Here is a 26,954-nt window from a genome sequence, read left to right on the forward strand (position 1 = left end):
AATCGGAGGACGAAGTTAAAGAAGAAAGTCAAAAAAAGAGGCATGACACGTGAACAGGTATTGGGTACAGTACCAGATGAAGTTATCCCAGTGCAATGGAGGGAGATGGTTGAGTATTGGTTCGATGACAAAACAGAGGTACTGACTTTGTTCGTCAATCTCATATTTGTGGTAATTTAGTGAAGAGATGTTTTGTTTAGTTTTTTTAGTATTGATGGTAATGTGGTTGCAGACATTGAGTGGAAAAAACGCGGCTAGTCGAGGTAAACAGGAGGAAAAAGCCAAGTCTGGGGCCAAAAGTTTTGCACAAATTTCTGATGAAATGGTAAGAAAAGAACTTAGAATTCGTGAACGCCTATTTATGGTTTTAACCTCATCTCATATGCTTTAGGAATAAGGATAAGTTAGTTAACTTATCTTATTAATCTCATGGATAGTCTTAAATCCTAAGATTTCATTTGTCTCTTAAACAAAAATAAACCCTCTGGTTGGAGATATGGAGAAGTTGGTTTTATAATGAAAATTAGAATTGTTGGCCGTGTGTACACGGTATGTGAAGCAAGCTGTTAACATTATACTAGACAAACCTATTAACAACATGAATGCCTTAGTGTTTAGTGTATGAATTTTGTTCATCATGTAGGCGAAAGCTAAAGGGGCGCCCGTTGAGCGCGCAGATGTATATCAACAAGTATACCGCACCAAAGATGGGGTTGCTGTTAGTAGCCGTGTACAAGAGAATATGGTAAGCACAACTTGATCGAATGAAATCCTCTATGTTTGTTGTGTTTGTATTATTTATGGTGTGTAATATGTTGTGGTTTGGTTCTTGTGGGAAAACAGGATAGGATGGCAGCACTGTTAAATGAACAGGGCATGCGACTAGAAGGAGAGATTGGTAGTGGAATCTAAGGTGAGGCGTAGGGAGGACCTGGCTCAATCTGAGGCGAGGCATAGGGAAGAACTAGCTCAATCTGAGGCAAGGCACAAAGAACAACTAGACGAAGTGAGGAATTCGATGAGAGAGATGTTCGACAAATTTAACTCACTTAGCCCAGTTATCCGTGAATTATATCCTTCTCAAGTAGCAAACAAATGTTATTTAACGAAACTCAACTTTTTACAATGCATTGTTATGTGATATTAATACAATGCCTTTAATATATATGTAGAGTGGCAATGCATGATGGGAATGATGGGAATGCAATTGTGTATCCGAAGGTAAAACAAAATTTCTTAGTATATATTTCTCTAAAAACAGTATATATATACATATGTACATGCTATGCTATGATGGATAAAGTAGGAACCTCAGCACTCAGTATAGTAGGAAAGAAAACTTTATGCTCGTGAATATGTTATAAAATATTATAAGTTGATTCAAGATGCATTTCGAAGGTTTTGGGTTTTGATATAGTGACTACTTTAGAGTATTGCATTCTTATTTGGCACCTGAAACATGAAGAAAACACTTGCTTGGCATATGCACATCTCCATGACTAGACACATGCAAAATATGTAATGTAAAGGGAAAAAACAATAGCTCTCATTATCAATCTCATCCATGTATTGCTGAACTTGATTGGATTGAAAGTTTTGACTAGATTTTGTTATTCTCTCTATGTTTTAATGAAGGGTAAATTGACTACACAACTTACTACACTACTCTTGTTAACAAATAGTTGAACTACAGCTAGCCTTCCTCTCATGTTACTAAGTTGATGAGGACAATATAACTGATATGGGGCAAAGATTGATTCGTAGTACTATATTTTCGTTGTATTGTATTTTTAATCGAAATGAGTTCTCTCTATTTCTAAATAATTGTTTTCCCTTCCATTTTGCCATTTCAAAAGCGAAATCACTTTACTTTAACTCAATAATGTCAAATTATGTCTCTCTCCGTCATAACATTGTTCTGCCAAATTGCTGAGTGATCATGCCTTTTGATACAAATGTATGAATTTGAACTAATGTTTAGGGTATTAAGTATTGCAAGCAAAAATTTGGCAAGTTTAACTTGACAAAGAATAATTTGTGCAGTTTTGCCATGAAGTGAATAAGAAAGCGTATGTCAAAATGGAGCCAGATGCCACTGAGGATACTCTTGAGGCCTCACAACATGTTGTCATTCTAAGCATGTTGTAAACTTTTTTGTGAATAGACACAGCTACAAACATTTCTATATATATTTTTGTTAATAGCCGGTTTGGCTATTTGTGATGTTGTTGGCTGTGACTGTGGCTTTTTGTGATGTTGGGAACTGGTTTATTTTGGTAATTTTTGTGTTGTCCACTTGTTTATGGAACTTGTGTTGGGAAGTTGTGATAGCAGGGAACTTGTGTTGTATTGTGATAGCAGGGAACTTGTTTCTTTTCATAAGTTGTATTGTGTTGGAAACTTGTGATAGCAAGAAACTTGTGTTGTGTTGTGATATACAGCAGGGAACTTGTGTTGTGTTGGAAACTTATGATAGGTTGTGTTGGAAACTTGTGTACGGAGGGAACTTGTTTATTTTGATAAGTTGTGTCCATGATTTGGAAACTTGTGATAAGTTGTGTTGGAAACTTGTGATAAGTTTTGTTTGAAACTTGTGATAGCAGGAAACTTGTGTTGTGTTGTGATATACAGCGAGGAACTTGTTTATTTTGATAAGTTGAGTTGGAAACTTGTGATAGTAGGGAATTTGTTTATTTTGATAAGTTGTGTCATGACAATGATTTGGAAAGAATTTCAAGTTGTGTTGGAAACTTGTGATAGCAGGGATAAATCAATGAAGTTGTGATAACAGGGAAAAGAAAAAAAAAAAAAAAACAGGGAAGAGGGAAAAAAAAGAGAAGCTATAGCCGCGTTTTTTATAAACGTGGCTATAGTTCCTAGCTTCTCAGCTGACAGAGGGATATAGCCGCGTTTTTGCAGCCTATAATCGCATTAATAAGCGCGGCTCAAGCTGGTCTATAGCCGCGTTTTTCTGAAACACGGCTATAGACCCGAAGCCTATAGCCGTGGTTCAAAAATGCGGCTTCAGGCTTGGGCTTTAGCCGCGGTTATAAAAACGCGGCTACAGACCCGCAGGGTCTGTTGCTGGGCCGCTTAGGCGTGGGTTGTAAACGCGGCCATAGGTTATAGCCGCGTTTTCAGGGTTTATAGCCGCGTTTTTGAAACGCGGCTATAGACCCCGTTTTTTGTAGTGAAGGTCTCACAAATTTCCACATCACCAATATTTATTATTTCTTTTCTCTTTTATAAAAAAAAGGCTTATTTCTACTGTTATTGTGTGGTTATTAATTTGGTCATAATGTCGACCAAATCCTATTAGGACTCAATATCATTGCCAACTTAAGGTATCCAACTATCCAAATTATACTTGGACAATTGTGGTGCAAGCAGATATGGCAGAAAGTTGTTTTTTACGTTTTTGTTTCATTTTTCTTTTGGGCTCTATTTTTATTTATTTATTGTTTTCCCATAACATGGCTCTATTATTATTATTATTATTATTATTATTATTTTATTGATTGCGGCAACATGGTTGAGACTCTTCTATGCAAATTGGAAACGCATTTTGCTAGCCTACTTTTCTTTTCTTCTCGTTCCATATGGATAAAAAGCAACAATTAGCTAAAGTGATTACTATGCAAAATATGGTATCTTAGTAACCACAAAAGGTTATATGATTTTTTTTTTTTTTTTTTGGGAAAAGAAGCTTGTATGAATTTTAAATACACAACTATAACAAAACCAGTTATTATTTTGTTTGGTTTCCTAAAAAAATACAAATATATATATATATGTATATATATATATATATATATTCATGTACGAACACATCAATAAAGTCATAATTCCAATTACATGGGCAAAACATCCCAAAATTATTATTTTTTATCAACATTACCCCAAAATTATATTTTGTAGTCTCAAAAGCTTGTATCCTTTTAACCATATTTGAGACCCCTAATGAAGTTCTAAATTTAATTTCCTATAAATCATAAATACAAGCCTTAGATGACATGGTCCTTTTTTTGACACCATACACTAGGAATGTCCCCTGGGTGCATAGGGGTTGCCACCCATCCCTCTAGCACATTTTCACTTTAAAAAAAAAAAAACACTAGACATGCACCTACTTTGGAGAAAGGGGAGCCTTAACTTAAGTGTGGTCACAAAATTTCAAACCATAATAAGTTAATGCTTTGATCTTTATAGTTGAGGTGCATCTACATGAGTCTCATCACAAGATTACAATGGATAACTTATAAACAACTATCTTGGCAAGGGTTATTAATCAGGTCAAAATTTAGGATAAAATTTAGCTCCAAATCAATTTGAATCTACTTTGTCCAACTCATAATTACATAGTAATTTATAAAAATATTTATGTATATTATCAAAACAAGTCACATAACCCAGATAACAAAGCAACTTTTTCGCCCACTGCCACTAAATCAATACCCCCCACCCCCCCCCCCCCCCAAAAAAATATTATAATGGTTCTTGTAATTGCATCAAGGATCATTACGTCAGGTGCTAAAACAACATATCTCTAAACTTAATTCATCATTGCTTATTTAATATGTATTTATAATAACCATCTAAGTAAGCTGATTCAAGCTTTACTCAACCTTTGAGTTTGAAATATGAGTTCAAACTTCTCTCTTAAAAGTAAGTCAAGTCGAGCCAAACTAAGTCAAATTTTAATATTTTCATGAATTTGCAGTTAAGCCAAAATTAATCATGATCATTTTTCAATTCGGTTAAACTTAGAAATGCATAAACTGTTTTTGACTTGTTTTTTTTAATAGAGCAAGTTGTCATTACTGTTTTCCTTTTTTGGGAATTCTTTTTTTTGTTTAATTGTAGAGAGGAACAAAAGTGGCTCAAATGTAAGCTGTAACCTTCCTTAATTAATAAATAAAGCTGTGGGAAAGAGAATACCTCGAATGCAACCTTCCTTAGAGAGTATATGTGTGTGTTAAATATAGAAAGATATGGGCAAATATTGCTTTCTAAGTTTCTCTATCCAATAATAAAGCTAAACGTTGGAGCAAAAATAAAATAAAATAAAGCTAAACGCCAATGGCAAATGCCACCCCAAAATGGAAGAAAAGCGCCCTCGGTTTACGTAAACACGTGTTACTGATTCATAGGATAAGAGGCGCGTTCACACTATGCTTTATTTGTTATTACATACGCCCAAGAATCCAGGGTCCTTAAAAGTACGAGGAATCCCACTACACCCAAAAATATCTCGAATGTAATAAGTTTAACACTCGCTCTCCTAGCTTAACATTTGTCCACTGCAATCTGTCTCTGTCTCTCCAATCCCAATAAATGGCGAGTACTGTTGTTTAAGGTACTCGCATTGGTGTGTGTAACAATTAGTGTCCGATCTGAACAGGAAAAAAAAAAAACCTTAACGGTATTGGGTTGAACAGTGAAACCACTTGCAAGACAAGGAGTAATTGTTTCCTTAAATAAAAAGTTTTACTTCTGATTGCTTAAAGTTACCACTTTCAGCTTTCCATATAAAGAATGATATTTGCATCACAAATCACATCGATTGCACATCTCAGGCGAATTTGAGCTTCTTTCTCAATCTCTCTCTCTCTCTCCCTCTCTCTCTCTTTCCTCCATTTAAGATCAAATTAAGTAAGCTTTATTTTTTACTTCTAGTTCTAGTTTCTTTTTTGGGTTTGATCTTTCATATTCTTGTCGCTGTGTTTTGTTGTTGCTATTCCTTTCTTTTATGGAAATTTTGGGTTTGACCTTGATTTTTGTTGGGTGGTTTCATAATTTCTAGCCGATTGGGGTATCATTTTGATCATATTTGACCTATTTGTAAACCCTATACAGATATCCAGCGATCTAGGTGAGTGAGAAACGCTTTGATTGAGAATATGGGGAGAGGAAAAATAGTGATCCGCAGAATTGACAATTCCACCAGCAGGCAAGTGACTTTTTCGAAACGAAGAAATGGGTTGCTTAAGAAGGCCAGGGAGCTCTCGATCCTTTGTGATGCAGAAGTTGGAGTCATTATTTTCTCCAGCACCAGCAAGCTCTACGAATATGCCAATACAAGGTTGGAATCCCTTTCTTTCCCTTTTATTTCTATTTCTTTTTTGGCTGAGAATCCCTTTTCTTTCTCACTTGCTCTAAATAAATAAAATTCCACTTGTCTTTATGAATGGTTCATGTGGAGTTTGCATGTGATTGAAGTTTAATTATGTATATGTTTCTTGTATTCCATCTCTTTCTTTTCTTTTTTTCTTTGCTTTTAAGCAAATAATAATGTTTCTAATCAAAATAGTTTTCATGTAGATATTTACATTGGAATACATCTATTTACAGTTGATGACCATATATAGGATAATGACAAATGATTACGCTAACATAAAATTATACTTTGCCTCTTGAAGGTCCTTGAATATTGATCATGCATTTGTTCTGTGCTAGTTATTCCATAAAATCTTTGGTCTTGTTTCAAAAAAGAAAGAAAATGCTGGAATTTTTATGATACTTAATTTGTTCAAGTTAATTGATGAGTCGTCTTAGAGTTAGACTTAAGATGTACTGTAACTTAGTGTAAATTGGAATTTAATTAGAAAGTAAATGTTCAACTAAGTTTAGCTGGTTGAGCCTTAACTTTTCTAAGGAGTTAATTAATTTAGAGTGTCCACCCTTTAGGCTTTGGTGTTACATTATGCTTGATTACTCATTGATTTAAAGTCACAAAATGTTAAATATGAAGAACTAAAAGCAGATTGTGGTGAAGATGGTGGACGTATTTGGTTCTGTGAAGTTTTAATTTTCTAACAAGACTTAAAAGAAAATTTGCGAAAAGAAGAAAATTTTCTTTCAATATAGTGAAGTGTCTTATTGATTCAAATGCAAATAACAATTAATTCCATGCAGTGTTCTCTCTCTATCGTATTAATTAACACATTGCTATTAAACTGGTAAAGGAAGAATTTTCAGTGCTCACCATAGAATTCTTCAACAAAAAGACTGGGAAACAGTTTAAATTAAGGATTATCTTTCCACAACGTGCATGGAAGAGAATCCATATGCAATTTACAAAGAGAAAATAGAGATTCCTCTTGTCTAGAAGGCTCCAAGTAGTATGTTTGAACATCAAGGGTTCAAGCAATTATCATAGAACTAACAAATTTGTTCTATATCCATATATATGTACATAATAATTAGCTTTTCTACATTGTTGGCCAAGTGATAGAAGAGGACTTACATGCTACAATTTCTCTTTGAATCCTTTCCATTACCATCTCAATGAAAGTTTTGGTCACACCATTACTCATTGCCATCAATATCACATCAATTTATATTGGTATTTTAGCTCACAATTGTTGCCATTTGTCCAAAACGATCACCATCACTATTAATTTTAAAGCACCAACACAATAAGAATTGCCGACACACTTCCCTCCTTCAGTACCAGCTCTCATCTACTCTATCATCTGATGATCAATTGTCTTTGCCAACATATGCCTACCAAAGCTTGTCATCAATATCATCATCACTACTTCCACCTCTGAATCATCATCTCACTATTATCAAACTTCTCTTAATCTTCGTTATCCTAGTATAAACAGGATTTAATCTTAGGTTTCTTCTTTCTTGTTCCAAAAAATCATAATGAGTTAAATCAATGGACATCCACAATAGTTTTTGGATATTAGAAAAGCTCCACATATTACTTTTTATCTTATTTTATAAAGAAATAGCTTGAGCTGCTTTAAAATCTTGCTCTAACGCATAGTTGTTGTCACTACACCTACCACAATTGTCCAACCATTTTTTTCATAACTTCCCATATCAATCCATCATCTCATTCCAATCTCTGAAATACAATTATATATCTATATCATCCTCGCCGCTGTTAGCTGTTGCAATTCACCACATGGAGCTCCATGGTACTCTAGTTCAATTGGAATCGATGATGATGAATGAATGAATCATTAAACAATAATTTTCCAAAACAATGGGATATAGTCATTCCTTTTGTTTAATACCTATTCTTTTGAATTTTTTAGGTAGCTTAAGAAGATTTTACATCTTTCATTAATGCATATGTAAACTGTGTTTGGTTAAGAAAGGTTTTATGTAGTCACACAATATGGTACGGTTTTAGACTGAAAATTTTTGTTTATATCTTGTTAATGAAATGATAGATTATACCATACGTGTGTCATATCAATTGACATAAATCAAAATCTATAATTAATACATTAGAAAAAGAAATTTTCGTTTGTTTTTATTTCATTATTTATTTATCTAACATTTAGATATAAAAGTATATGAATTAGGTGGTGCCCTCATATGCTATTAGCCTTTCTGTAATATGGCTACATAAGCTTTTAAAGAGAAAAGTTATTACTTTCGCAAAAATGGGGGTGGAAAATGGAAAAAATGGCATGTAATTTTTGTGGTTAAAAATAACAGAATGTAAAAGATTTGAAGTAATACACCACACATACATATCGGATGCGAGAAATGCAATGATCCCAAATTCTTTCTATATGAAGCCATTATTCCTAAAATGTAAAGATCTCCTCGGAGTTGCTAAAATAATTTAGTTGCATTTGTTCAAAAATAGTGTTATGTTTTAAAAGAATGCATAATCATGAAAATTCCGTATGCATGGTTGATAGTTAATTTCTGGCCAAAATTTAAATTATACTCTTTAAGCTTGAGAAAATTACCATTTTCTTCTCTAATTTTTTTTGTAGTTGTTGTATTATAGTCCTTAATTTTGACAATTATGTCTATTTAATCTTTGCATTAATTTTAATTCATATATAAAAAAACTGCTATTAAGTACAATAAAACAATGTCGCATCACATATGTGAAGGGTGATAGTTTTATAGATGACAATGGATACCCTATTGCCATTTAATATATACATATAGACACACACATACACAAAAAATGGCAATTCAAAGTCCATAAAAACCTACTTATACATAAAGAAAAAGCACAAACTAAGAGTTTAGTGAGAGAAGAGAGATAGTTTCACAATTATGGATACTAAGAACTTGGCTCCAACCCCCAAGACTAAAGGTTTATCAAAAGAAATCAAAGTTTGCGAGGCCTGAAATTGAACAAAAGATAGCCATTAGACAAAACTCAATAGTGAGTAAGGCTCTTCTCAAACTTGAAAGAAATCTCATAGGTGAGTGGGTTTTATGGTAGAGACTGGGTTTGAATTAGAGCTATCCACAGGTTGAGTTTGTGTCTAACCTGGACTCAACCCGACCACTTCAGGTGAGGAAAATCATGACCCATAACCAACCCGAATGGAGTTTTGAATAAGCTAGATTGGGCATTATCGGTTTCGGGTGAGTATCAGTCGATGTTAGGTTTGTTACAGGGATCGAAATCTTGTCGAGTTAGTCGAAATCTTGCTGGATCTCACCAGATTTGGCCAAATCTATCAAGATCTAGCCTATATTCCTCCAATCTAGCTAAAGATCTTGCTGGATCTGCAGAGATCTGGTTGAGATCTCCTAGCATCGATGGAGTTTGAGTTTTGGCTTACCAAATTTTTGGCTGAAACTCGCAATTTGTGAAGGGAGAGAACAAGTCATCGGTCGGGTCGAGTTCATCAGTTTCTCAAACAGTCAAACCGCAACTCAAACCGATAGTATTAGGTCTTGGCACTAGCGACCCACGATTGACCAAACCACCACTTGGATCGTGCAGTTATCGAGTCAAAGAGCTTCGAGTTCAGGCGGGTGGTGGACAAGCCTAGTTTGAATTATGCATGCCATTTGACTACCAAACTCAGATGGTTTTATAAGCTTGATGGGTGCTTAGTCAAAGTGGTTTTGAGCTTTGATGGAGGATGAGATGTTGATTACTATGGGTCATTTTTGATGATCTTAGATTGGAGCTTGAAGCTTTTAGGGGTTGTCCTTCCGATTGAGTTGTGCCTTTTATTTTTATAGCAGTTGTAGGTGCTCATTCATTGTCATGGTATACACTTGCCTAGATTTGATTTTACTTGCTTGGGATAGTAGGCTCTCAATTAGTCCTTGGAGAGGTAAGTTTTATGCTCTAGGCCATTTGTTGCCATCATTTAGTCAAATGCAATCGGCTTCCCTTGGATCCTTTAAGGTCTTTTATGGTGTGGGTCTTGAAACTCATAAAAAATAAATTTAAAATTCAAATTTAAAAAAAAAAAAAAAAAAAAAAAAAAAAAAACGAGGCATGAACACACCCTTTAACAATTAAAGGGAATAATTTGGATTTTTGACATTAATCTTTTTCTATGGAATATCTTCTCTACAAAGGGTGTAATTTATATATATATATATAGGATACAATTATTATTATATCGAATTTTCCCATAACAGTACTTTTGCACTCCTTAACTATTTTCATATTCTTCTTTCTTGTCCTCCCCTCCATTGTAAGTAAACCACATAGTGATCAAATTTGACTTTTAACGAAATAACTTTTTTCTAACTTTCTATTCCATTGCTTAATTTGATTAGTGCCATTTCTACGGCTGCATCAATTTGGTATTAGACCTTGAGTTAATTACTTCATATATACCTTGGAGATGGATCTCAATTCATTTTATTGTTACAGGAGATTCGTGAGAGGGAAATCTGCGAATGCTTTAAATCAATAGTCGCTTGATATGAAATATAATTTATGTTAAAATATAATTGTACTTTTTAAAAAGAGAGTTTAAGAAAATGTAGATAAGCCAAGGGTGAAAGAAACTAATTAACATTTTAAACTAAAATAAACATGCCCTAAAGTGTTCTTTTACTTAGTGTATTTGACAATTTAAGTTAAAAGAGAAAAAACAAAAGATAATGAGAATTAATTTATACTTTGCGATGCTTTTTCCTTTATTTTGGAGAGAGAGAGAGAGAGAGAGAGAGAGAGAGATAGAAACTGAATCAAATCGAGTAGAGATAGGAGGTGGCATGAGCTATGAATGGTGGTTCAAGGTGGAGCCTAGGCTAAATCAACCATGGATGGTTTTGACTCAATAGGAGAGAGAGAGAGAGGGCTTATGTGAATTGGTCTAAGAAGAAGTTGGTGTTGCCGATGAGGAGCCACTAGTGGTGGCGAGTGGCAATGGGGGCACTTGAGCATTTCAGCCAGGGGCAGAGGTATGTATAAGGGTAGGGGGCCATGTCCCCTCCAAAATTTTGAAATTTTTTGAAATATATATACAATTATTTAAACATTTTTAAAATTTAGTCTACAAAAATAAGAGTTGGCCCTCCCAAATATTTGAATTAGTCCAATAATGTTCTTAAAAAATAATTGGTCTAATAGTTACTGAGATATAACTTTATTTTTCGCAATTCTATTTTTTATTGTAAAATATGTTCTTATATCTATTAAATATTTGATAAAATTTGGTATCAAACATGTTTAAATCTATCTTTTTCAACCCATTATGTGACAATTAACAAGTCATTGACTCATTAAAAAAATTTTGTCACTAAAACTACACATGAAATATGTCTTTAGTTACGATATAATGGGTTAAAGTAAGGTAACTTTAAATATGTTAAGAGCCTAACTTATTCCTTCAAGTTTTGGATCATTCATATTTTTGAAAATTTCATTAGTTCAATTGAAATATTTTTTTACTTACTTTAACATAAAATTTGATAATTTGTATTTAAAATGAAACTTTTTAAGAATTTGACTATGAAAATGGAAAAAATAAATTTTATTTTATGAAAAATCACCGTCAAAAATAATTTTGATTGAAAATACTAAGCCTTTTTTTTTTTTTTTGGGTGTGTATATATATAACTTATTAAATAAAAAATTGTGTTTATATATATATATGTGTGTGTGTGTGTGTATGTGTGTGTGTGTGTAATAAAAAAACGCACGTGTGTATATATGTGTGTGTATGTGTGTGTGAAAGTTGTCTTAATAAATATATTAGCGTCGCAACTTGGCCCCCCCAAACAAAAATTTCTGGCTCCGCCCCTGATTTCAGCCATGGTTTCTAAGGTGTGTGAAGAAAGAGAGAACTGGTGTAGGAGAAACATAAGGTTGCTTTTCTATTTTTGTAAAAGAGCAAAACTTAAGTACAGTATTTAAGTGTTGTTTCTTAAGTTTTTCTCTTAAAATTTTGTCATGTAGCTTTTTTCTCATGAATGGAAGTATATTTTTTAAATTAAGTAGTCACATAGTAAAATCTTAAGAAAGGAATTTAAAAAATAGCACCTAAAATACTGTACATAAATTTTGTCCATTTTAAAATGTTTTACTAAAAAAAAAATTAGTAAAACATTTTACTAGTTTTTGCAAAGAGTCTTCCTATTAACAGAAATCATTTCTAGGTTTGCCCAAGATTTTACAATGAAAAAAATACTTGAAAATGCTGAAAATATTTTCTAGAAAACATTTTACAATGACACAAAGAAAGTGTAAAAGTCTATATAGCAATTAGGAAGTTAATAAATCAACTTTTATTGCTTATATAGACATACTAAGGTCAAAACCTATTATAAGACTAAACTTGTGGATATGTAGTCTGAATTTACTTGCAAGACAAGTAACCGAATCCTACTACACTTAGAATAGAGTTAGTGTAGGGTTGTTTTTCTATAAATACCTTATGTTGTCCATTATTACAAATAGAATCCAATTAAGTTTTTCTATATTCTTACATGGTACGAGAGCCACCTCTCCAAGCACTTTCCTCACTATTGATAGTGTCTAAGGTTGTCAGAATCGGGATCCTACATAGGATCATGGGAGATAGGTGAGATCATAGATCGCAGGATCGGATCGTGAATCGTAAGATCCTACATTATTTGAGAAAAAAACAAAAAATACACATTGGCATGTTAAATAATCACATAATTTATATATTCATTAATATAATTACCATACATTACTACATCCATTTGTAAATATCATTTAAATAAGCCAAAAACCTCAAAATGTGACACTATTGAAATATTTTTTATTTGGGTCCAACTGACACTCTCTTTACATTAAAGTAGAAAAACTTAGCCTATTGAGATTTTATTTTTTATTTAGGTCCAACTAAGTCTTCTGTCAAGTTAAAAAAGATTACAAGAAATCAAAGTTGTTTAGAATCATCAAAATCGTACGATCCTACCAATTCTAAACAATCGCAAAGATCCTTAAAAGATTTAGATTGTTTTGGGCAGGTAAGATCGTAAAATCGTAAGATCGTAGAATCCAAATCGGAATTTTGACAACCATGATAGTGTCTCTATAAGATTATGTCATTGACAGCATCTTGTGTTTTTAAGATTCACTTCACTAGCTTTGTCTCTCTTATCAATAATGTTGACCCTGCTACTTCCACATACAAAATCCCTTGGCATCAGTGTCACTAAACCACTACAAAACTTAATCAACCGCTGCCATCATATATCTTCTCCAACCATTTTTCAACAGAATCAACCAGACAACAAATCCTCAATCTCTAGAGTGTTGACCCCCTTTTTCTGGTGCCCATTTCTCATCAAATCAAATTCATTCCCACTCGATTTTTCAAGTTGAATCTGAATTTGCGGTCCGTTACATCAAAAAACTAAGCATGCATCAAAACAACGTAAGACATCCAATTTCATCGATTCACGACATATACCATTATAGTTGATGAATCTATGCTACGAGAAGTTTCATCTAAAGGTATCCTGTATGGATATATGTCACTGTGAAAGTTACTAAAACAGTCAAATTAGATGTTAAAACTCAAATTGGGTTAAACAACTCTAGTGATTATTGGCATAGTGACACTCATAAGATTATCACCTGATTTCTTAACACATGCACTCGATCAATTAAAGGGTCGCTTAAATAATTCAAGACTACACATGAAACATGGAACTTCTTGGTACAACACTATCAGACAACTTGTCTTGCTCATCAACATCAATACACGAACACTCATTATCTGTGAAAACAAAAGGATTAATTTATTGTTTACATTCACAAATGTCTGATGTTTGGGACCATTTTACTGCCAAGAGTCTTGTATTTAAACTAGCACATCTCGATGTTTCCAATAGCAACGTCTAGGGTTCAAATCCCCCACCCCCAACTATAAAATTATCCAAAAAAAACATTTGTTTGGAATGAATTCACTTATCTGAGCTAGAATGGGATAGTTTCAAGGCTAGCAAGAGATTCCTCCAATATCATGATGCTTACTGTCTAACATGGTGATACACTTTCCACACTTGATAGTGCAATTAAGAAGTTGTATTCGAAGAAACAAGCAAATAATAATAATAATAATCAATACACATCACTATGACTTTGTTTTAATTGTTCCATCCTCATTGTTTTCTACAGCAAAGGTTTCTTTTGGCACCTTCTTAGCTGATCGAATTCCTACCTGTGACAGATCCTTTGATCTTAGCAATTCTGCTATCTACCATCATTACTATAAAAGAAGGGCCATCTTATTCAAAATTGTTGGAAGCAGACCTATGTTAATTCCTGATGCTCTAAAGCCACTACTACACCTTCTCCTACTACATCCTCTGGCTATTGTCCCCTTAGGCCTTACAGAGACATTTGTTACATTCATTACTACTGATCTAGAGGCACTCCTCCAAGTTGTATTTTTCCATAATATTCATTATTTTTCCATTCTTTCAACCAGAATAGATAATTCCCTTTAGCTCATTAATTTTCCGTGTTGTAACCATATGACTTGAAATCTTTTTTCTTTTTCTCACATAAATATGTTGCCTCTCATATTCATTAAAATCACGCTACCAACAATTACTATGTCTATCACTCATTCTAAATCTATCACTATGCCTCAAATGCCACTTCCTGACACTCTTGCTTGTTCTTAATCTTATTCATAACTTATTATATGTAGGTAAATTATGTGGACTTTGACTTAATCTCTTCTTTTATCAATATAGTTGTAGGATTCTCACACAAGGAAAACCGTTGGGGTAAGCCTTAACGCAGAATGTTTGTTTGAACTTTTTCTTCTCATCTACTCTTTGCTTCTAATACTACACCTATTGTTCTTTGAGTCCCTATATCTATGAAACTCTAGATTAGGTCACACCTTTATTTTGTCTTTAGCCTTCAATTTCTCATGGTCGTTTAGAGTCAGTCAACTTCAAATCTTTTCATTGTATTAAATATCAACTTGGAAACCAATTTTCTTTACTTATAATAATAATGAATCTTTTTCATCTATTCCGTTTGATCTTATCAATTCTGATATTTAGAGTCCTCCTAATCTATTATAAAGAATGATTTTATCATCATGCACTTACCAAGCTTACTTTTCATTATTTTGTAATATACATCTTGCTTGTACCCAAAAAGAAAAATATTGCTTTCAAAATTGAAATGAGAAAATAAACTCTAGCTAAAATGACAACTCCTTACTTTGTAAGATCAAAACCTGAAAGATGCATGTGTAATTTATCAATAAGAAACATAATAATCAAACATTCAATATTATCAACTCTATCTACACCTATGATAATCACTCATTGTTTGTAGGGTGTAGAAATAGGTTAACATTTAACCCAAACTCTTGTGGCTAAATCAAAATACATTTATACCTACAATCTTCTTTGTTCTCATTTACTTTTTTTGGGTTTTAATGTTATTTTCCCTTTTTCAGTTCACAATAGTTGAGAAACTTAAAGTACCTAAATTAATGTTAATAACAATACTTACTAAACAAGTTTGCATTAATTATGTAGTGTTAAACCGTTCCCTCCCCCTCCCCCTCTTTTTTTTTTTTTTCATTAAGAATGACGATGAGTACAGGCTTATACAACTCGGTGCACATTTTAAATAAAGTGTCCATACCTATTTAATGGTTGGTTTATGATAACTATTTAATGATTGGTATGGTATAAACCGCCAGTACCAATACAATATATACCATACAAGTCTTTTTTTTTTTCATTACTAATGATAATGAAGAGTGCATGCCTATACCACTAATATTTTATCTAGTACATTTTTGAGGATTACGAATACCAATTTAGTAGCTGGTATAAAATACACTGTCAATACCAGTACAATATTGACCCTCTCTCTCCATTTAACATTACCAATACTGTATTATCAAAAATAAAATAAAATAAAAACATTACCCATGTTTTATGTATCTCACCAAAAAATAAATGTTAGTAAACCAATAACAATAAGCATTGAGAGAATTGAGAGTTGGAAAAATATTAAATACTCTCAGAGTACTACAAATGCGTAGTCCCCCCTCTCACATAAATGGTAAGTCCTACCATGAATTTAATTAGGACCTACCATTCATGTAAGAGAAGAGAATACACATTTATGGTACTCCAAGAGTACACAATAATTTCCCTTAAGAGCTATATGCGTAAAATATTAATGATTTTTTTATTAAATATATATAACATAGTGATGATGCCTATTTTTGTCAGCTTGAAATCTGTTATTGGGCGTTACAGCAAAGCAAAAGAGGATCAACACCAGCCATCCAATCCTGCTTCGGACGTCAAGGTAATTGTCTATGAACCACTCTTTTCCTCCACAAGTTTTCCTGCATTAATAGAGGCAACATATATTATATATGCTGGATTTTTTTTCACGGTCTGTTCCGTGAGTTCACAAGGAGCAACAAAACCAACAATAAGAAAACTAGGCTGTTTGGTAACGTCAGTTCACAAAGAGCAACAAAACCAAAAATAAGAAAACTAGACCGTTTAATAATGTTGTTCTAGTAACATTGTTTGTATTTTTTGAAAATACATGTGAGTAAAAAAAAATTTATAAAAATACATGTAATGTTGTTTAAAAACTGAAAACATGTGTTTAAATACATGTACCACAATATGTCTCTTCTACATCCACAATATGGCATGTATTCTGTTGGTTTCAAACATCCAAGGGATAATATAAAATTTGTTGATATGTGAAGAATCAAGGATAAATAGGAATTCATAAACAGAAGCAAACAAAACAATTAAATTTAATACAGTAGATGCAGATTAAACAGTCGATAACATTCCTCGTTATGTTGGCAAACATGTGAAACATTCAGATTAAAATACAAATCCCCTAGACCAATACAAACATTTTTCAACATGGGCAAGAACAGCCACTCTCAAGAACATATTCCATGGGCTCTAGCTTGTCTTCAACATAGCTTATGAGCTATGACCAATTTGTGTCATAGCCTTCACTTGTTTGCAGGGCTTTTTCATGTTGATATTGTTGAATATAAACATTGTGCACACAAGTAGTATCTTTCCTTCTCAAAAAAAATTTTGCTTAGGCATGCACGTAATTCAACTTGGATAAACTCTCCAGTCTTACCACTTTGAGTTCAACTTGAGATGAGAATTGAGATGTTATTGGCATCATTTGAATTTCTAGAGTGTAGGTCAGTCATCCCACCACTTCAAATGGAAAAGATCACTACCTTGGGTTCGATGGAGTGGCACCTAACATATATGGTGGTTAATGTCAACCTAGTGTTTAGAAATAAGTGTTGATGATAATAATTTGTTTCAAAGGTAAAGCAAATATTGCTTCACCATGCAACTGCCAATTAAGCTCAATCTGGCGATCCATTTCCAGTAGAATAAAGCCAGTTTTAAAAATATGAAGAAGCTAGGGAGACTTCATATTTTTTAATAGGTAAGCAGGGGAAGAGGAGGTGGGTTCAAACCATAGACAGAATACCACAAAGGCTACCATTCCCACTGAACCATCACTTGACCCTAGCTAAGGAGATACTAGCCAATCTAATCTTCTGAATTCATTTATGACAATGAAAATATTTAATCACCATATCAAGAGGTTGTGAAACATTATGTTTAATGACTGTTCCTTTTGTTATTGTCCATTTAGTAGGAAAGATTTGGAGAGACTAGGAAAAGTTAATCAAAGTATTCCACTATTTGGTACAAGAGAAGATGGGAAGGGAGGAGGGAGGGGAAGGTTACTTTCCACCTAGGCTCACACTATCTTATCTGGCCAAGAATGTATGGAAAATGGGAGGAACAAAAGGAGAAGGATATGTTGTGAGATGTGTTAACAAATGTGCTACTTATTTCCTAATCCCAATGGGATGAAATTTCCTCTGCGTCACATTTATGAGAATTATTGATTCAAAATGAAATTTAAAATTTTCAGTACATCACAAACACTATGTTATTGCAACCATCATCTAATCTACCTGAGTTACAAATTTAATCACATTAGTACATTGTCAATACTGGCTTCTTCACCAAATCCAGGACTACATCCCAGTGTTTGTCAAGATCTTTTGTGTGAATGTATTGTTGTAAGAATTGTTTCAATCTAGTGATGCCTTCAAATCATTCGTAGTAATTACCTTGTGATCCACATAAATAAGTGGTATATAGTCAACATCAGTGTGTAAATGGAAAACTAAATGATCCTAATAACAATGGTGGAGACCAAAATCCATGATAACTTCATGAAACTTGCTCTTGGTGATTGCTTGATGGAGGGATACTGGAGCGGTCGCCCATGGACATTTATATACTTGTAATTGAGTTGGGGCCATCTGATGCAACAACTTAGGGAAAGGCACATGAATAGATGCTGATGATAAGGAACTCGGAGTCATAAAAGGGATAGAAGGTGAAGGAGACTCAAATTGATGTTTAAACTAGCTCTGGAGTCCTAAAAGGGATAGAAGGTGAAGGAGACTCAAACTGATGTTTAAACTAGCTCTAGAGAAATACGACCGTGGAAAAACATAACAAACATGTTCAAAAACTTTAGGAAAACATGGAAGACTATAGAAGAAAGGATATAAAATGGAGTGAGGAGACACTACGTCAAGAATGGTACAAAACATCCTATGGATGAGATAACAGGCCATCAATATTTGTACTGCATTAGTCAATTCATGCGTAATGTAACCGAGTATTTTAAGGGTTTGTTTGTTTAGATGTGAAATAAGGCGGATGAAAAACTTTAAAAAGAAAATAAGAAAGAAAACATTTTTAGAGTGTATTTGGTTGGGTGGAGAGGAAGAAAAATAAATAATGGGGCTCAGGTGTTATTTCTTCAGGCCCACCAAAAAAATTCCTCCCCAAAATGGGAAGAAAACTGGGGAGAGGAAGCTCATTTCATGAGCTTCCAAAATTAACCCTCACGTTCAAATTCACCTTCCAAGTCTCCATGTTAGCCTTTTTTTTTTTTTGCCTCTGATTTTTTCTTTCCCTATTACTAACGTGCTGGCTTCCTTTTTTTTTTTTTCTTTTCTTTTCTTTTGATTTTTTCTTTCTCTGTTACTAATGTTACTAATGTGTTGGCTTCCTTTACTTTTTTCTTTTCTTTTCTTTTCTTTTTTTTTTTTTTCCTTTTGACTTTTTCTTTCTCTCTTATTAACGTGTTGGCTTCTTTTCTTTTTTTTTTCTTTGATTTTTTCTAGACGCGTAGCTTTCTTCATTTTTTTTTTTTTTTTGGTGCTCATTTATTTTCTCATTAATTTTGGTTAGTTTTTATTTTTGTTCTTTTTTTTTTTAAGAAAACCGTTTTGGGTTAATTTCTTATGCTATTTTTTTTTTTTTACTTTAATAAAGTGTCAATCTATACACAATTTTTTTTAAAAAAAAAATATATATATATATATATATATATATAAATAATGTGTTATTTAATAAGAACATTATGGTAAATTTATACAAACTTTATTTTCAACTAAACAAAAAAAAAAAATTCATCCCTCAACTTTTCCACCCTCCCAACTAAACATAAATGAGGGAAACTAAAATCTTTTATGTCCTACTTTTCCATCTTCTCCATTTTTTATCCTCCCACTTTTCCCTTTTCCCAACCAAATGAACCCTAAAGTAAAATATCTCAAAAATGGTACCTAAATTTTATCCCCTTTGGTTTGTATTGGTTGAAAACCAATCAAATCAGGTCAACCTGAAAGGGAACTAGGTTTGGCGTTGGGTTAACCTGGACCTAGGTTGAACCGAACGTCAAAATTAGGTTTTGGGGCATGGACCTACGGTGTCTAAAGTTGGAACGAGTCCTAGTGTTGGGTTGGAAGTGGGGTTTTGGTTCTTGAAATGCTGAGCCCAAAACCCAAAAAGATATTACTTTGAGCCCAAGCCCAAATAGTTTAGCTCAAGCCCAAACAACTGCAAAACACTCTAGACACCCAAACAAAAGGTTGTGCTATCCTTATTTTTGATAGGGAAAAACCAATACCAAAAACCAAACAAGGGTCATTCATGCTAACTCTAGCAAGCAACGACTCCACTGACACCAGTGACTCAAAAACTTCTGACAACCACCGTGCCGACATAGAAATGGGTCATTTACGACCAAAACACAGAGACGTGCACCCAGTCTTATAGAAAATTACCAGAACAGTGCCAAAAACCACCATAAACCTCCACAAATTTACTAGCAATCCACACAAACAATGCCGATCAACTATGATCGCCATCCTAAACATCAGGAAACATCAAACACGGCAATCAAGGACGTGGTTTTGCTGGTTCACTACCAAATCTCAAAGGCAATGATAATAACGGTGATGAAGACAACAATGCATTCCGATGTCTTCATTCGCTATCAACGTCATTCAAAACAAGTGTTCATCCAAAAATTAACTAGACAAAGCAATCCAAAAATATAGGCAATTATAAAATTGAAAAGAAGAATACAGAAGTATGAAATGAAAAAATCAGATTTAAGTGACCAATTCAACTCCCCTGCTATGATACTAAGTTAATGAAACTAAGGTGACACAAATAATAAGAAGATAAGAAAGGGAGGAGCTGTTTCATATATATTTAGCCCTCACCCAATCCATTTCATATATATATTTTAAGTAATAAGGATATATATTCAAGAACACTACCTTATGCAAAAAAACATAAGGCAGAGAGAAAATTACAGAAAGAAAAGATAAAGAAGAAAGAAAAAGGAAAGGAAAAGATACTAATTACAAATGAGAGAGCTAAGGAACATAGGGAGAGAGTCACTAGAGGTGAGTCCCCAAACCTTAGACCAGTCAAACAGAAAGCCACTGAAAGAGGCCAATAGCTGGTCATCCAAGCTTTCCATGTCCTCAAACGTACTCCAATTTCGCTCCCTCCAAAAACACCACATTAAGCACAAAGAAACTAAATTCCAAATGCTAGACGAATGCTTTCCAAGCCAATTCCACCAACCTAAGAGAGTATCCGTAACCAATCTTGGCAAGACCCAAGAAATCCCAAAAGATCTAAACACCAAACTCCACAACCTATAAGTCTTACCAGAATGAAGTAACAGACGATCCACCGTCTCCCTATTACAACGGCACATAATGCACCAGTCAACAAAATTCATCCCTCTACCCCTCAAATTATCACCTGTAAGGATGTTATCTCATACAGCAAACCACACAAAGAATGAGACACATCGAGGAGCCTTAACCTTCCACACACCTTTCCAAGGAAAAATAATGGGCAATGGTCTTCTTAACTTCTTATAAAACGATCGGATATCAAAATCCCCATTCTTTGTCAACTTCCATCGCATACGATCTCCATTCTCAGTGGGAGGTAAATTTGAACCCAAAGTGCGGAGAAAATCATCCACACCACCCATTTCCCAATCATTTGGTCTTCAAATAAAATGAACATCCCAGCTTCTCCGTTCCTCTATCCCCAACTATTCTAGAGAAGAGACCACCGATGCCTCTTTATTGGAAGCAATCCCATACACACTCGGAAAAGTCGATTGAAGTGGAGAATCCCCACATCATTCATCTGTCCAAAGCTTAACTCTGTCTCCCACTCCTACCTCAAACCGAATATTTTTGCTAAATTCCTCCCAACCCATTCGGATACTTCCCCACAAGCCACACCCATGTACCCCTCTACCTAGCTTGGATGTCCATCCCCCCATTCTTCTCCAAACTTTAGAGCTACAACCCTTCTCCAAAGCCTTGTCTCCTCAATCCCAAACCACCATAACCACTTTCCTAGTAAGGCTTTATTAAAAGTAGTTAATTTCCTTACTCCTAACCCACCATTTTCCAAGGGTGCACACACCTTGTCCCATCCTACCAAATGTGTCTTGGAATCCCCTCACAAGAAGTCCCTTTGCAACCTCTCTCAATTTTATTGGCCACATGCCTAGGGATGGTAAAAAGAGTAATATGTAGGAAGATTAGATAATGTGCTTTCAATCAACGTTAGTCTTCCACCTTTTGACAAATACATCTTCTTCCATCTGACCAACTTACGCTCAATTTTCTCCAAGATAGGATTCCAAACAGCAGGAGACTTGTGGGACGCCCCCCAATAGCATACCAAGATAGGTCATAGGCAGAGACCCAAATCCGGCAACCCAAAAATCTCTACTAAAACATGGACATTAGGAACCTCCACAATGGGGACCATCTCACTCTTTAGCGTATTAACCTTTAAACTTGTCATTGCCTGAAAACAAAGAAGAAGCATCCAAACATGTAGAATCTGCTCCTAATCTTTCATATATATATTGGAGAAGCACTCACAAAAAATATCAAAATAATCTGATAGTGACAGTTAATAGAACACCTCACAATGGTATATTCTAGAAGAATCATGAATAGAGACATCTCACTAATCGTATATTTCTAGAAGGACAGCATTCTTTTTGTTTCTATCATAAGTATTAAATGTACATTCATTATTCTGCTTGAGAATCTCCAAAAATCATTATGTTCTCAGGATCAATGATGTTTTACAACGAAAAGTACAACATATTAGTTTATTTACTGTTACTTTGTTTATATCCACATTTTAGTGAAAAAAATAATAACTGTTTATAGTTTACCAGGATATATCAATTTTATAGACAATTTCTCTTTCCTAGTATAATTTTCAATGTAACCCTAAAAGCATGATAACCTAGTCCCTCTTCATTAGTTATTAATTCGAAATCCTATATTATTCTGTCAGCGTCAACAGCATTTCTTTCTCAAAAATCATGTCTAGAATTTCTCCATAATGAGGATCATTTCACCATTATAGAAAGGCTAAGAGTTATAAAATAATGCAAAAGTGTGGGCCTAAAAGGGCAGACTAATTCATTTGCAATACGGCACCAGTGCAGGTTCTTACCCTGTAATATGCTCTTAACCCTATTTCCAGCCATTATCACTACTAAATTACAAGTAACAGATCAGCATATACATAATCAATATACTTTTGGAATTTAGATTATTAGACTGTATATTACAGTAATATATTTATACAGTATTCTAAGTTTTTTTAATCATGCAGTCCCACATAAGTTGGATTATATTCCATAGACTAATATTGGTTTTCTACTTGCTAGTTTTGGCAAAGGGAGGCAGCAAACTTGAGTCAACAACTGAAGTACTTGCAAGAATGCCACAGGTACAATCACTCAATGCTTATATTAAACCATACATTGCAACTAGCATTTGGAACATGGAATGCACAGGATTAAGGTTTAAATTAAATTTGATTAAAAGAGTGTTTATAAGTTAACCAAAAAAAAAAAAAAGATAAACCAAAGGCAAAAAATGAAATAATAATGGCACTACTGCTACTGCTATACCAGATTATGAAGGATTGAGTTGGGCAAGCAGACGTAAAATCATGCTCTAACCAAGGAATTACATTCTCAATCCTAGCCTAACCTCAACAATTCATCCAAACTCAGCTCACGCTTAAACTAGCTTTGCTTTTTGTAGTCAACCAGTAATTCCTCCCTTCATTTGCTTCTCCTAGCGACTCAGAATGCTTGGCATCCTGTGCAAGTCAAATCTTTTAGGCTTAGATATTTCTTAAAAGGAAATCTTCTAGGACAAGTCACTGAAGGGGTTGACTGGAGTTGGGCCAGAAACCATGGGTTTGGCTCAAGTTGGGCTGAGTTAGCCAACACATTTATATTCCAAAATGTTAACACAGGTGTTGCAAGGATGACTAGAATACTCTTCAAAGGCACTCATAGTTCAAACTACAAGATTGTTTCTACATTTCATTGAACATATTTTTAACTGGAATGAATGAATTGCCATAAACATGCATTGGTGTAATGCATTGGTGTCAGGTTGAGGAATCATAACAAAACACAACACATGCTAGAACCACCACCCAAATAAACCAAGACCTAAAGAATGACTTCTGTGGCTAGCAAGACTAGGAATGAGTTATGGAACAGGCTGCTGTATCTTGTTCAGCTCATACAAACGTATATACCTCAATGTCATTTTGTGCTCCTCACAACACCTTGCCGCCCATAACATTACTGCCAAAATACTTTTTATTATAGCACCTGAAAGGCACATTTAATTGAGCAGAAACCAACAAGATTTTCATCCCTGTGTCAGAAAAAGCATAAAATCTGACTGACAAAGAATATAAAGTTCTCATACATTCATAAATAAACCACTTAAACTATATTTTACAGACATTAGCTATATGTTGAAGTCCATGGCTTCTAAAACACGTCTAACAATGCCTATGACAGAACAAGATGATGCAATGACAAAACTAAAATATGGTCTCTCCAGCACAATATTGTATGATATATCTAATTTAAGAAAACATACAATGAGCTTCATGGTACCTGCACTTAATCTACGATACATGCAGGCAATTGATGGGTGAAGAACTTACTGGTTTGAGCGTCAAGGATCTACAAAATCTGGAAAACCAACTGGAAATGAGTTTGAAGGGTGTCCGAGTGAAGAAGGTATAAGAAACTTAGCTTTACCTAAATTTTATCCAGAAATCCTATATTCCCAAATAAATATTGCATCCATGAATTTTTACACAGCTATTCTTTTTTTGCAGGAACAGCTATTAACTGATGAAATTAAGGAACTAAACCAGAAGGTTTTCAAGCAATAAAATGGCTCAATTTCTTCTAATTTATTTTTAGGGGCTAATTCCACTTTAAACAGCTAACCTTCTTTCATTTCATTGAAGGGACATCTGATTCATCAAGAAAATACAGAACTCTACACAAAGATAGAACATTTTCGTAAAGAAAATGCAGAATTGAAAAAGAAGGTATTGATCTAGATAACCGTAAATATACATTTTCCAACTCTTTTTTTTCCGATATTTGAGACATGGTTTCGGTGGAGGAAAGAACAAACCAAATTGAATACCATTAAGCTAGCCATAAGGCACATGGCAGTCATCTTGAAACTAGTGAACGTGAAGATTATTGTTCTAGCCCAGTTTAAAAGAAGTTTTGCATCTTAGGTTTATCGAGCAAGGAATGTGAATGAAACAAGCTGTTCTAGTGCTCCATACACTATCAGCAATGAATACAATCTGCATGCAAACATCCGTCTCCAGCTAAGCCAGCCTCAACCTCAAAATGATGAAGCACCGGAAAAAGCAATGGAACTCGGGTATCTCCTCAATTTATTGACATGCTATATACAATTTAAGAGTTTTAAAGAAATTATTTCTTATATAAATTCTACCGTGTGACTGTCTTCTCAAAACTGCAACAGATTACAATTGCATTAGTAAATCCGTATGACAGCTGTGGGTGGTTCCATCTGAATCCCATCAACAAGGTGACTAAAATCTTCAAAACTGTGGGATTTTATTATTCAGCAATTTTAGACACGACTTGTAATGAAAACTTGGAATAGAAACTTCCTTGGAATTTGCCATAACTTATAATCCAAACCAGCTATATATGTAAATTTACACAACAAGGGGAAAGCATTACAAATGGCATGTTTCATTCTAAGTCTAAAAGTTTGTGTTATCTTCAACTAGATGATTGTTGATAATTGTGGTACCTGTATCTATTTGGTCGAGATTATTCCACATCTCAAACTAGAAACTCATATTGGCCATGACATTTCTAGTAGCATTAGTTTTTAACCCTTAATTGAAAATTTTGGGAAAAAATAAAGTAAAAAGGAAAAATTAAAGCAAGCACATGATTTAAATTTATGGAGCACTCTTTAACTAATAACAAGTAACTGAAAAATGTCAGAAAGGTCGTGCTTTCTGAATTTGTCAAGCTTCATTTATAAAGCTGTAACAGAATCAATACAGTTAAAAGGATGTCCAAGCATACAGAAGCATGCAGGGATAGGCAGCCCTTGAGACACAGGCATATGCCTAACGCAGAAGGAAAATTATAAGCATATAAATTATTGCAGGTATACCAAAAAAGCAGGAAACTGTGTGCATTCAACCATTAGTCGTAAGAATTCTTGGCTGAAACAAGCTTTTTGTCCCTGAAATATGGTCCAAGATAGATTTTCATCCCCCCAAATTTAAAAGTTAAAATTTCATCCTTCAAAATTTTGAGAAAGGTATCAGCTTCATCATTTTGACCATTTGTCATTAAAGGAAATGCATACACCACAAACGAAGTGTTAACATGACACATTAAAAGCTGACGTGAACTTGAATAAATTTCATGACAGATAGAAAAAATAATGAAATTGATAACCTTTTGAACTTTTTAGGAAAGAAATTATAACTTTTTAAAGCTTGGGGGGGGGGGGGGGACAAAAATTGAACTTCAACCAAATTTCCTTTATTCATAAATTTCACATTAAAGTGTGCCCTCTCAAAGCATTATATTGACATGAAACATCAGCCATAGTCAAAATGGATTAGACAACAGCATTTATTCATCATAACTTGTGGAAACATGAACGATGGATAAGACAATAGCATGTAGTCATCATAACTTGTGCTAACACTGTGTCAAGAATAACACTACTGGATTATTTTTTTCAAAGGGGAAGAGGGTGGGGAGGAGGAAAAGCTTAGAAGAGAAAAACCAACCTTTATGGCTGGAAAAAACACTATCAGGTGCATTGCACCTAATTTTATAGCATTGAGAACCATCCAAGTAATCTCATGCCACTGCATTCTCAGCAATTTAACTGTACACTTTCTTATTACTATTAGTGTCCCAATATTATAAAATATTAATGAAATAAAATACC

At 34.0% G+C, this 26,954-nt stretch overlaps 1 protein-coding gene and 1 long non-coding RNA gene across 15 annotated transcripts in view; one reads left to right on the top strand and one right to left on the bottom strand.

Moving 5' to 3' along the window:
- Window positions 1-5,492: 5,492 nt before the first annotated feature.
- Window positions 5,493-26,954, top strand: part of LOC142643464 (MADS-box transcription factor ANR1-like) — a 40,521-nt gene continuing 19,059 nt past the window's right edge. For 3 of the 6 annotated variants that reach the window (XR_012845862.1, XR_012845863.1, XR_012845864.1), the window contains exons 1-9: window positions 5,493-5,652; window positions 5,857-6,082; window positions 16,438-16,516; window positions 23,327-23,388; window positions 24,613-24,712; window positions 24,814-24,855; window positions 24,949-25,032; window positions 25,231-25,382; window positions 25,488-25,553. Coding sequence is in view for 3 of the 6 variants with exons in the window: in XM_075818109.1 (XP_075674224.1) it covers window positions 5,901-6,082; window positions 16,438-16,516; window positions 23,327-23,388; window positions 24,613-24,712; window positions 24,814-24,855; window positions 24,949-25,032; window positions 25,231-25,464 (783 nt within the window). In the remaining 3 variants the exon portion in view is untranslated. Of the gene's footprint in view, window positions 5,653-5,856; window positions 6,083-16,437; window positions 16,517-23,326; window positions 23,389-24,612; window positions 24,719-24,813; window positions 24,856-24,948; window positions 25,033-25,230; window positions 25,465-25,487; window positions 25,628-26,954 lie in introns of those variants that run through there. The other 3 variants (XM_075818110.1, XM_075818109.1, XM_075818112.1) reach the window with 3 other exon arrangements.
- LOC142643465 (uncharacterized) overlaps window positions 16,359-26,954 on the bottom strand; it is a 29,402-nt gene continuing 18,806 nt past the window's right edge. The window contains exons 5-7 of one of the 9 annotated variants that reach the window (XR_012845869.1): window positions 24,587-26,891; window positions 24,217-24,292; window positions 16,359-16,556 (exon numbers count right to left, since the gene is read on the bottom strand). This is a non-coding gene — a long non-coding RNA (uncharacterized LOC142643465). Of the gene's footprint in view, window positions 16,557-20,767; window positions 26,892-26,954 lie in introns of those variants that run through there. The other 8 variants (XR_012845873.1, XR_012845870.1, XR_012845867.1 and 5 more) reach the window with 8 other exon arrangements.

The sequence above is a fragment of the Castanea sativa genome, chromosome 7 (genome assembly GCF_040712315.1).
Source record: "Castanea sativa cultivar Marrone di Chiusa Pesio chromosome 7, ASM4071231v1".
Taxonomy (NCBI): domain Eukaryota; kingdom Viridiplantae; phylum Streptophyta; class Magnoliopsida; order Fagales; family Fagaceae; genus Castanea; species Castanea sativa.